Source organism: Anomalospiza imberbis, chromosome Z (assembly GCF_031753505.1).
Source record: "Anomalospiza imberbis isolate Cuckoo-Finch-1a 21T00152 chromosome Z, ASM3175350v1, whole genome shotgun sequence".
Lineage (NCBI taxonomy): Eukaryota > Metazoa > Chordata > Aves > Passeriformes > Viduidae > Anomalospiza > Anomalospiza imberbis.
The window spans coordinates 30,246,963-30,259,232 of record NC_089721.1 but is presented as its reverse complement, the minus strand read 5'-3'; the positions used below and the strand labels follow the sequence as shown (position 1 = coordinate 30,259,232).

Sequence of the window (12,270 nt, the reverse complement as noted above, 5' to 3'; positions counted from 1 at the left end):
TTCTGACTTTTAATATAACACAAACAATAAATAACATTAAAATTTTTTTTTAAAAGAAAGAGAAAGAGGAAGGTGGTCCTGTGGCTTATGTAGGAAATTTGGAGACCAAGTTGTGTTTGTATTGCAAGTTCAATAATGGTGCTTGAGTTTATGCCAGGTTTATAACCCCCCATCCCACCTTCTTCAATACCAAAACGAGGATGATCAAAAATAGTGGAAACCTTAGAAGGTCTGATATAAATAATTCCAAACTAATCAGAGATTTTCCAATTTGCATACTATCTGGCTTTTGGATTTTATTTTGGATGATGAGAAGGTATTCCTTATTACAGAATTACTTTTCATTATTATGAGAAAATGAGGAGAAAATGGGATGGAATTGACTATTTCCACTAATTTTGACCACTTCAAAACATGTACCTGGTTTAGTAATCAGCAGGTTTTTCTTATGTATGTGTTTTTTAGGTTGTGCTGTCGATGGGCATCCAACCCCGAACATCACCTGGTTTTACTCTGGTGAGCCTCTCAGTCAGCAACATCAACTCCTGGCAGCAGGACAGATTCTTCAGATACTCAATGTCAGTGATTTCACTGATGGTGAATTCAGCTGCCTTGCTCAGAATGAAGCTGGCTCGCTCACACAAGTAATGACCCTGGCTATACAAGGTAACTCTTCAGTTTTAGTCATTTCACCCTGGAAAGCTCTTGCCATGGACTTCCCTGCACTGCCTTCCTCACCCTGAATTTCTCCCCTCTGAAACCATCACCATGCATATCAGGAAAAAGATGTCTTAATAATTTCTTGCCATGGATATAGATTTGCAGGGCTACTGAGTACCTTACAGTGTCTTAGTTTGTGCTTTACCAAAACAACACCAGATATTTCTGCCCTGCTGAGTATGAAACACACCTTCCTGATTCAAGCTCTGCTTATGTTGAGCCTCAACAATTTTCTGGTCCAGAAATTCAAGACAGATGTGGCAGACTTTATACCCCTTAAAACAGAAGCCTCTCTATTAATGCACAAAGGTCAGTGTCTCACAGTCTCTTCTTCATTGAAAACCCTTCACTTGTAAAAGTTCTGGAACTGTTCTTGTTAGAGATCTCCTAGAAGTAAGACAAAGGCAATAAAGCCACAAGAACACTGTGGTGCAGCTGGGTTCAAACAGAATATGCAGCCTTCATTGCTTCAGTTGTCAGTGATGGAGAGGTGAAGAATTTAACTTTTCCTTCAATTTTGCTATAAAATTTTGAGTGTGTTGCAATTCCCAGATTTATCTTCAGGACAAATTATCTGTGTAAACTATCTGGTTAAGAGACACAGCGTTTCAAGATCACAGAGTCATAGATACTGCTGGGTACTGCAGCTAACAATATCTTCATTTAATAACACACCTTTAAAAATAGAGATGCTCACTGGCATCTGGCTTCACTTAACTGCCATACCATGTTATTAGCTTTCTATGCCTAATGCTTCTAAGCACCAAAAAACTGGGTTTGTTACACCAAAGGCAGTCAGGGTTTCAAATCAGGTGCCTTGCAAGGGTAGGTATCTCCTTTTCACTGAAACCCTGTATTTCATCCTGGAGAATATCTTCAACTCTCTCCTTTCTAATTAAACCCCTACTGTCAGTTTTTCAGTGTTAACATGCCTCTCCCACACTTCCTGGCAGAGTACTGGTGGTCGGTGGACAAACTGACAGCTTGTTCAGCTTCCTGTGGCCACAGAGGGCTGCAGCTGCCCCAACTGAGGTGCTTACTGGATGGGGCTGAAGTCAACACATCCTACTGTGGAGAGACACCCAAGCCATCTCTGCAACCCATCGCATGCAACAGAAGGGACTGCCCTTCACGGTTCGTCTGTCTTATGTGAAAGTATCTTATGTGCATTTAAGATGTGCTGGAAGAGTTTTTTGTGTGGGTCATCACACCACTGCACCTTCTCTGGTGCCTGTTTGCAGAAGCCATGGCTAAAAGGGAGTTTTTGAGTGCTAAATCCAGACAGCTGAGATTTTGTAGCAATATTAGTGGAAAACTTTGACAGTACAAGGTAGAAAGAGAATTCACAGCTTGCAATGTCTTGGGTCACACCCAACCACCTGTGTTGGTTATAAATGTCATGCTTGTTCTGAGCACTGAATATATGGTGTCACCCAAGACCTGTAGGATCATTTCTATTTTGGCTTCATAGCAGTTTGCCCCAACAGTATAACAGACAAGAAACTAAGTTTAGCAGCTATTTCATTATTTTATTCTGAGTTCTTTTGCTGCTTGAAAATCAATACTGGCAGGACTGTAGCTGTAGCTGCAGCTGTAAAGAATTCCCTTAGCAGGGTGAAAATATCCTTTGTAAAATGGGCACACTTCATCAGATCTAGTAGGCATGTAGGGGGTTGAGTTCTGCCTCTTTTTGGACTTTGCTAGCTTGTGGTTGCCTTGGAATTGTAATTCTCTGTCCTTGTAATCCCCTGGTTGTCACTTACTGCTATACACAAATGAGCCAGGACAGCTTGAAAAACTTCTGGCTACACCTAGGTCTTCCTCTGGCACATCTCAACTACTGTGTCCAATTTCTGACCCCTCACTACAATAAAGAAGGACAGAGAAGATGGTAAAGGGTCTGGAGTACAAGTCCCATGAGAAGTGCCTGAGGAAGCTGAGGTTGTTTACCTTGGAGAAAATGGGGCCCAGGAGACCTTACCATTCTCTGCAATTGCCTGAAAGGAGTCTGTAGTAAGGTGGGGGTCAGCATCTTCTTCCAAGTGACAAGTGATAAGACGAAAGGAAACAGCATCAAGCTGCATCAGGAGAGGTTTAGATTTGCTATTAGGGAAAAATTCATCATGGTTGTCAAGCATTAGAACAGTTGTTCCCGGGAAGTGATTTAGTCATCATCCTTGGATGTATTTAAAAGATTTGTAGATGCGGTGCTTAGGGGTATGGTTTAATGGTGGACTTGGAATTGCTGGGATATGATTCGACTTGATGATAATAAAGGTCATTTCCAACATAAATGATTCTCTGACTTCACTCCTCACAAAGTCTTTTTTTTAATACGCTTTGGTGCAAAGAAGGGTAGGTCTTGAGCTTATCCAGAGAGTCAGTACAGTGTTATACTCCTTCCATATTAAAAATGTCCTGCTTCTGCAAATCAGTATCTCCTTAGCTGAGATGGGTAAGCATGTTTTTTTCCATATTTTTCATGGTGTTACTCCCTCCTCTCCCTTATTTCCAATGTGGATATGTTATGTTTCAGTATACAAACACTTAAAAGTAGTGAGCATCCCAAGAGAAATTTAGTACAATTTCCCTCATTCAACGGACATTCACTCATTCAACAGTGATTTGGGACTTGTATTAAAAAAAGACAGTCTAAGCTGAAGCAAGGAGAGGTACTAAGGAACCTGATGAGAAGTGGCCAGATTCACCACTTTTGCTGTGTCTTGGGCATATTGCAAGTTTCTGTTTAATTAACTTTTAAAATATATTCCTACTCTTCTTTGCAGGCAAATGTTTTCTGAGCTGCCAGCTGAGTCATAAGAAAAAAGCCAAAAGAGATTTGATGAAATACAAAACATGCTCATTAGCAGCAGTTTTCCTTGCTGTTGACAATAAATTCCATGGGAATGGTTTATGTCTTTTTATACCTTCCCTGAATTGTAACACAACCCCAAATCCTCCCTCAGCTCCTGAGAAACTGTTGAGATGTAAGCTTAGAAATAAAAGTTGATTGACATGCAGACCAGAGCTTTATAAGCAGTGCGGAAATTGCAGGTTCAACCACACCAAACTGCACAAAAGTACCAGTGTTCTTGTTTTCCAGGTTGGGAATATGTTTGTTTATACTTGTTGCTGAGACCACTGGAGTTAATCACCCACAGAAGACAGAGAAATAGAAATGGATATCTCTCCATGGGACTGGAGAATGCCTGTTGCCTATTTTGTAAAGTAATCATAAACACTGCTGGTGAGGGATGTGATAGGCAGTATTTTACTCCCAAAACCACACAAATCCTGCCAAGTATCCAGAAACTTAATGAAGCAAACTGCTGGCTTGACCATAAAACTATTCAGAAAACTAACAATCAGTTGCATTCTTGCTATTCGTACCTAACACTTTCCCAAGCCTGACTGTACAAGTGTTTCACCTAATGATCCTTACCATGACAACATGCATTAGACTATTATTTTCTGTTATTTACAGCCTTTCAACTAGTTAAACTGGATTTTTTAAATGTCAGTACACAGGGGTTCAGAGCATCAGCCTCAGCTGGTAAGTGCATGGTCTGAGCTTAAGAGGAAAGAAAAACAGTGTCCTTCCTTCCCTGGGCTAACTGTTCCTGAGCAATGTTTAGGCTTTTGGCTATTCTTTCACAAGTTTGAAGTGGACTGTGAGCTACTCCAGCAATTACACAGAGATAGTTTTCCCTACTAAGGAGAGATACTGGGCTAGTCCTAGCATTGTACTGCAGCTTGTGACAAAGGCTTCCATGGCACCATGGTGTAAGAGCAGACTTTCCCAACCCCTGTGCCAGGGCTACAGGTATTTACTAAGTCTCTAAAAACAGCTTTAAGGGCTAGAAAATTAATTCTGGGCCCAAAGAGCCTTGAGAAAGGTAAATTAATGAACAATTTGCAGTTTTCTCAGATATCATCCTCTGAACAGCTTCCAGTGAAAACTATGGGAGGCTGAGACACTAAATGAGCCAACCCACTGTTGCCTGTCTTTGGTCCAATTGACAAAGACCAGTTGATGCCAAGGATGCTGCAGACAATGGCATGTGCCTGCTCCCTTACGTGTTCTCCTTTCTCTCACAGGTGGATGGTAACATCCTGGTCTCCTTGCACACGCAGCTGTGGTGGAGGCATACAGACGCGGCGAGTGACATGCCAGCGCCTAACAGCGAAAGGCAGCTCTGTCCCTATGTCCAATGAGGCTTGTGCCCAGGTGTTCAAGCACCCTGTGGATACACAGAGCTGTAACAGGCAGCCCTGTGTTGAGTGGGCAGCCTCCTCCTGGGGCGAGGTAAGGAACAAAGTAGCATTCCAAGGACAGTCCCATAGTGTGGGCTATTAAAAAGAGACAGAAAATGAGGGTCATGATTTTTTAACCTAGTATTTTTAAGTTATAGTTTGCAGGCTTTTGAGGTGGACACTAATTTGTTCAGTTCCTTCTTTCTGTATATGATACACTGCCTGTTTGGATTTCTGTAGCTTCTCATGATCACTAGAATTGCTGCTCATGAACAGAGCTTTTACTGCAGACCCCTGTGTCCTCCAGTGGAAAGGTCTGCAGCTCCTTGTTACAGTGATTAGTGATACATCTGGGAAATAGCCTTCTTCAAGTCTTAATTCCCCCCTTACTAGCCAGTGAGAGTGCTTCAGTCTTGGCTGGCTGGAGTCAGGATTGATGATTGTGATAAGGTTCAAGACAGGAGGACTGTGCAATAATTCAGTTTTATAAAGTTGCTGATGTTGCCTGAGAATACCAAAAAGTGTGAGCTTTCTTGACTTGCTTCATGATGAAAGGCAGAATGGAGGGCTAAAAGCATTTTCAAACTACTTCCTGCTGTTTTGCAGATCTTCAAATTTTCTCTTAGGAGATTGCGTTGCATCAGGTTTTTTTATAATGTTGGTAGGAAAAAGTGCCTTCAGCTACTAGAATGTGTTATTGTTCATTACTTGAAAACATTTTTGTTTAAATCTTGAAAGGTGACTGAGTTATTGTATTACAAGTTAAGCTTGGAATTATCACTTTCTATCAAAGAAGAAAATTTTCACTCTCTATGAAACTTCAGGAAAGGACTGGATCATCTTTGCAAAAACTGTTATGCACTATATTGTTCCCCATGACATCATACTCAGTTGAGACAATCAAATGGTTCAGAATTTCTGAACTTTAGACCTAATCTCTGTGCATTATCATATAGCATTTCTGCTACCTAGCTTACAAAAAAAATGTCAAGGTCAACATGGTTGCGTACTGCCTAGTCTGCCAAGCCAGAAGACTGTTACATGTAGTTAGAAATGTACCACTGGTTCAGTGGATCGATGACCTACTTGGTAATATTATGGGGTATCCTGTCACCCGTTGCGCAGGTGTAGTGATCAACTTTCCCAGTTCATAAAGAAAATAAACAGCCTACCTTCTCTACTGCTACCCCTAGAATTAGTTCCTTTCCTTCATTTAATGTTCCTGGTATTTTGTTCTCCACTGTGTAATCCCATGGTGTTTTTAAGCTAGTGATTCACACTAATGACCCCTTATTCACCCTTCAGTTTGTTCTTGATATAATATCCAGACACTTAGAAAAACAGTTTCCTAATAGTTGATGTAATTTTAAAATATCAGAAATACATGCTTCATACCTATACCAAGTTATGTTTTAATCAAAGGAGAGGATTAGGAGAGTTTAACTGAAATGTGATTGTTAAAGCTTGAATATGTTAATATGGCCTTACTTTTGTAGCAAGCTTGCATATCTTGTGTGCTCATGCTTCCTGCTTTTGTTTATTGTCCTTCAATGCTTTTAAATAATTCAATGGAGTGGAATATGTCCTTGGTTCAATGCATTCTTAGTTATTTGGCCAATTCATATGCTGCAAAATGCACAGTAAAATTATTGTTTTGAGATTTCCTGTACGGATCATAGGCTGCTGGCTAATGGCATGAGAGGATTTTATTTCTCCTAACAGATGTATTTAAGATTAAATTATTGAAGAGAAGAGATAATGAATCTAGAGAGCAGATACAGAAATGTAGTTTAAATGCTGCTGGAGGAGAGTGATGTAGAGCAGAAAATGGCTGCACAGTCAGCCTTCAAATCTTGCAGAGGTCCAGAAAGCAGCTGAAATCTCAAGAGTCTCTGAGTGGCACTATGCACTCTATTTCACTAGCAGTTTTATAAAAAATGCAATTTGCCCTCTTTCATCTCCCCTGAGAGAATCTTCTGTGTTTGCAGTGTAACGGGCCTTGCATTGGACCACGACTGGCTGTACAGCACCGACAGATATTTTGCCAGACCAAAGATGGGACTTCTGTGTCATCTGATCAATGCAGCTCCTTACCAAGGTAGGTACCAAGAAATGTCTTATGTCTGAACCCACAACCCTTTCCAGAGATACTTATCTGGCCTATTTATTCCTAGGAACTTTAGGCAAGTTGGCCAAAAACTGGAAAATGTTCTATGCATTCCAAATCCTGACTGCAAGGCTGTCAGGCTTCTTAAGGTGCCAGTCTTCTCACTTATTTAAACACAAACTATAACAGAAAACAAAGGGTCTCCACAGGTTTTGTTTTCCTGCACATAAACTCCACTGCCAGCATTGTAATGACATTTGCTTTACATGAGACAGGTATATAAATGATGACTGATCATGACTGAATATTAATGTAATTGGCTTGTTGGCTCCCACTCATGCCTTTTCACTACCTATGTGACAAATAGATATGAACCAAGTGTGACTATACATCCTCTGTGAGACTGTCTTGAAAGAAAAAGAAAGGTTTCAGAGAACTGGTTCTGTTCCCACTGGCTTAAAGCCATAAAAAAAATACAAAGTCCTGCTGGACCACATTGGTCACCACTCATTTCACCTTTCAGCAGATTTCTGGTTTGGCTCTTTTTGGAGAGGGCATTTCAGCCAAATCCTCAAACAGTTCAAATGGTCATTTAGCCTGGTGTTGGTATACCAGTGTGCACCCTCTGAGGGTCTGGTCCTTGAGAGCAGCTCAAAACTGCTGGCCTCACCTGGCAGCTTCGGAAGATCTGATCCATACAGTGAATTACCTTTGGGATATGTAATGTTTGCTCTCCCTCTCTCCCTCCCTCCTGCCCACAGGCCGTTGAGCACCCAAAACTGCTGGACGGATGTCTGTGGTGTTCACTGGAGGGTCAGCCTATGGACTGTCTGCACAGCTACGTGCGGAAACTACGGCTTCCAGTCACGGCGTGTGGACTGCGTGCACATCCGCACCAACAAGCCTGTGATGGAGCACCACTGCTCCTGGAGGCCGAGACCAGCAAACTGGCAGCGCTGCAACATCACACCATGTGAAAAGGGTACTCCACTGAGAGGAGGGGAGGCTGAGTGGTGCAGGACTAGGAAAGAAGGGAGAGTCATCTCTCAGAAACACAGCACTGGACCTTGTAGCTGGGCATCCAGGAAAACATCCAGCACAGCCCTGTGCAAAATCCAGTGTCTAAAGCCCAGCATCCCAGAGAGGAATGATGCCCATTGTGGAGGCTTTTGGCAATGGCGTTAGTGCTGGGATTGTGTCTCCTTTCTAACAGCATGAGAAATAATTCATGCAGTCCTCTGGGGCAAGTCCCGAGTAGGCCACCAAGTCAATCAGAGGAATGGCGCACGTGTGATATGACAAAAGGCTGAGGGAAATGGGATTGTACAGCTCTGTTTTTAGGTAACCTACTTGTAGCCTTCCCATACCTGAAGGGAACTTACAAGAAAGATGGAGCAAGACTTTTTACAAGGCCACAGAACAAGAGGGAATGGGTTCAAATTGAAACAGGGTAGTTTAGTAGTAAAAAAACTACTAAAAAACTAGTAGGTTTTTTTTTTCTAGTAAAACTACTAGTTCTACTAGATTTAGTAAAACTAGTAGTTTTACTAAAAGAGCTTAAAACTAAGTTTTAGGGTTTTTTTAGTAAAACTACTAGTTTTACTAAATCTAGTAGTTTTCGATTAGATATTAGGAAGAAATTATTTTCTGGAGGTGATGAGGCAATGGCACAGGTTTCCCAGAGAAGCTGGAGGTTTTCAAGAACAGGTTGGATAGGACTCTGAGCAACCTGGTCCAGTGGAAGGCTTACCTGTCCACAGCAGGAGGGTTGGAACTATATGGTCTTCAAGGTCCCCTTACAATGCAAACCATTCTATAATTCTGTGATTAGCTTTCAGTTAATGGTACAGACAGAAAGAAAAAGATGAATCACAATCAGACTTATGGCTGTAGTCCAAATCCAGTGGGTAGGTGGATGATGGGAAATCCTGTAGGCAAGACTGCTTTCTTGCAGATTACAAGCAACAAATTGGGGCTGTCAGGGAAATAGAAAAGGTACTAATTAAAAAAAAATGAAATTAACAAATGACAAGAGACAATGTGCCTGTTTGGAAATTATGCTCACATCCTCTATCTTGCAAGCCAGTTGCTTTGCAATCATTGCAGATGCAGTAGCAGAACCCACATGTGCTTGCCTATATTCACACCAGCTCTGATGCTCCCTCTCATCAAAGTGGACTGCATAGGTCCAAAGTCATGAGTTTGAGGGACCCTAGTGGAAGCTGAAGCAATGAGGGAGATTGCATGTATCAAGCAGGACCTTTTACAAGTTTGATAACTTGATACCTTTGATACTTTGATTACAGGTATCAGGCTGGAGGCTGACGCTCCAGACTCTTTCTGCTATACAGAAATGTCCCAAGTTCCAGGGTCTTGCAGGGATACTGGACGGTTTTCCAAACTAAAAAGCAGGAGGTTATGGGCCTCAAAAACTGTACAAGTGGTACCAGAACCTAAGCTGTACAGGAGTTCAAAAGATGTCTTAATATCTTCATGGTGGGTGGTTTCTGACCTGTGAAAAACATGAGACAACTCCCAGTCAGCTGGGGTGACACTCACACACTGGCTCTTCAGGTGTGGAAAGCTGGCCAAAGTGCCTCTGAGCTACTCCATTAAAACAAGTATCCAGTTTCATTTAGCTCTTCATCTTTGGTTTAATTGTTAGGAAACTTCTAGCCTCTCTAAAATGCTGGTAGATGACAAACTAACAGTGTTGGAGCAGCCTCAGAAGCCCTTTCCCTACGCTCTGTAAGTAAATGTTGCCTACCAATTATTCATTGCTCCTGTGGACTTGCAGTCCACATTTGGTTTTTGCAGCAAGTCAATCTCATGCCCACAGTAAGACCTCCTAACACAAAGGTTCTCCTCTTGGCCACCCAAGGTTATATGTTCTCAGGTAATAAATCCTTTTTTCATAACTTCATCACCATTTCTTCTTCTTGTTTCCCCTTTGGCAGTGGAGTGCAGAGACACCACAAGGTACTGTGAGAAAGTGAAGCAGCTCAAACTCTGCCAGCTCACACAATTTAAGTCACGTTGCTGCGGGACTTGTGGAAAATCTTGAAGACAGACAAGATGAAAATGGAGGAACAAGGGGATCACAGCCTTTTCTTCACTGAGCAAAGGCTTTTGCAGAAAATACAGATGGATGGAATTATCTTTTTCATTTTATTTATTTATTTCCCTTTAAAAAAAAAACTTTAACAAATCATTGTTGTAAAGGGACTTGACAAGTTTTCCCTTCTATGCATCTGGGAGACAGAATGCAGATAAACATGGTCATGAGGGTAGACCACAAAGAGTCAGAGACACCCATGACACCAAGTAATGGGTATGAGAGGAGAGAAGCTTCCCCTTAATCTGTGTACATGCCTGTGGGACACACCAAGAGACAGGTAAGGAAGAGGATCAGAGTCAAAACCTAGTATCATATTACAGAATCACAGAATCATCAAGGTCCAGGGAGATCTTCAGGGTTATCTCGTGCAACCATTAACAGCACTATCATACCCACCCCTAAACTATCCCTGGGTGCCACATCCAAACTCTTCTTGTACATTGCCAGAGATGGTGACTCCACCACCTCCCTGGGCAACTTAATCCAATGCCTAGCCAGTTTTTCAATGAATATTTTTTAATATCTAATCTGAGCTTCCCCAGCTTAATTGGAGGCCATTTCTTCTCATCCTATTGTTTGAAACATGGCAGAAGAGGCTGACCCCCACCTCATTACAACCTCAGGCAGTTGTAGAGAGCAATGTGGTCACCCCTGAGTTTCCTCCCAGCTAAACAACCCCAGCTGCCCCAGTTGTTCCTTATAGGATGTGTCTTTTAGGTCTTTCACCAGTTCCATAGCCCTTCTCTGGATATGCTCCACCACCTCCAGGTCTTTCCTGTAGTGAGGGGCCCAAAACTGAGCACAGGATTTGGGGTGTGGTCTCACCACTGCTGAGTACTGGGGGACAATCCCTGCCCTGGTCCTTCTGGCCACACTATTGTTGGTACAGGCCAGGATGTCATTGGCTGCCTCAGGCACCTGGGCACACACTGGCTCATATTTAGCCAGGTGTTGACCAGCACCCCCAGGTCTCTTTCTGCTGAGCAGCTCTCACCTCTCTTTGACTACCTTAAGAACACAAGCATGTGAGTTTGCTTTATAAGCTTATTTGTTACATTTAAGATTGGAAGCCTTTTTAATCTATAAACCCCTCTCTCCTTCCTATACCAGGCAAGGGACATCCTTGCGATCCTTGAGGATCTGGTGTCTAGAGAAGTTGGACAATGGTCTGTAAACATAAATGGGTCTAAAATACACCTGAAAATGTTTCTAGTTTGAGCTTGTGAGGGAGGATTGGAGATTGAAGGGTTGTCCTCAACACAGAGGTGCAGTGGTGATGTTAATAATTAACCAGCAAAAGGAGAAAAAGTATGATAACTGACTTAAGTACAAACCTGCAAACACTGTTCCCTAGAGAGCACAGGCAGGAAAGATAGAAATTGTACATGATCAACAGGAGGCACTTTGCATACTGCATCCTACTAACGCTTATTTAGAAAAAAGAGGTACTACTTCCCGAAGTTCTGGTACTGTCAGACCTGGTGTTTTGGAAATGAACTTGAAGAAGTGGGTTTTTCTATTCTGTTAACATGAAATTTCTCTTTCCTGGCAGCCAAGCCTTTTGTGTAACTGATAGAAAAGAGCTTTATTCTGATTTTTCATGGTTGTTACTATTCAGTTGAAACAGAATCACTCTAGCATCAGACCCATTGGACTAATGCAAATAATTTGTAAGAAACTTGCTCCTCTCCAGCTGCCTCCCACAACAAAACAGGTGCTATAAAGCATATCTTTAAGTCCATGTATAACACTCCAAAGGTACAGTGTAAAAAATGAGACTCAAACATCATACTCACAGCATGATTTTGCATGCAGGCTCTGAGTCTTTCCTTCTGGCCAGTTGCCATGGATATTCAGCTAGTGAATTAGTTCTTGGGTATTCTCTGCTCTGCTCTGCTCAAAAAAAAAAAAAAAAAAAAAAAAGAGGAAATCTGCAAAGAGAGTTTCAGAATTGTGGAACTTTAAAGAAGAACTACCTGATCTCAGGTTTTGCTTCAAGACCTTCTGTAAATGAAAGGTTTGGTTGTGCCTCTCCTATAACTCCTGTTGGGGCTAGTGCCTTTTGGTATAT

The 12,270-nt window shown here is 41.9% G+C and overlaps 1 protein-coding gene across 2 annotated transcripts in view; it reads left to right on the top strand.

Annotated features, from left to right (window-relative positions):
• Positions 1-12,058, top strand: part of ADAMTSL1 (ADAMTS like 1) — a 173,697-nt gene extending 161,639 nt beyond the window's left edge. For both annotated transcript variants that reach the window (XM_068175688.1, XM_068175687.1), the window contains 6 exons: positions 466-666; positions 1,674-1,854; positions 4,819-5,026; positions 6,963-7,072; positions 7,843-8,063; positions 10,039-12,058. In XM_068175688.1, the coding sequence (XP_068031789.1) occupies positions 466-666; positions 1,674-1,854; positions 4,819-5,026; positions 6,963-7,072; positions 7,843-8,063; positions 10,039-10,145 (1,028 nt within the window). In that variant the 3' untranslated portion in view covers positions 10,146-12,058. The remainder of the gene's footprint in view (positions 1-465; positions 667-1,673; positions 1,855-4,818; positions 5,027-6,962; positions 7,073-7,842; positions 8,064-10,038) is intronic.
• The last annotated feature ends 212 nt before the right edge of the window (positions 12,059-12,270 follow it).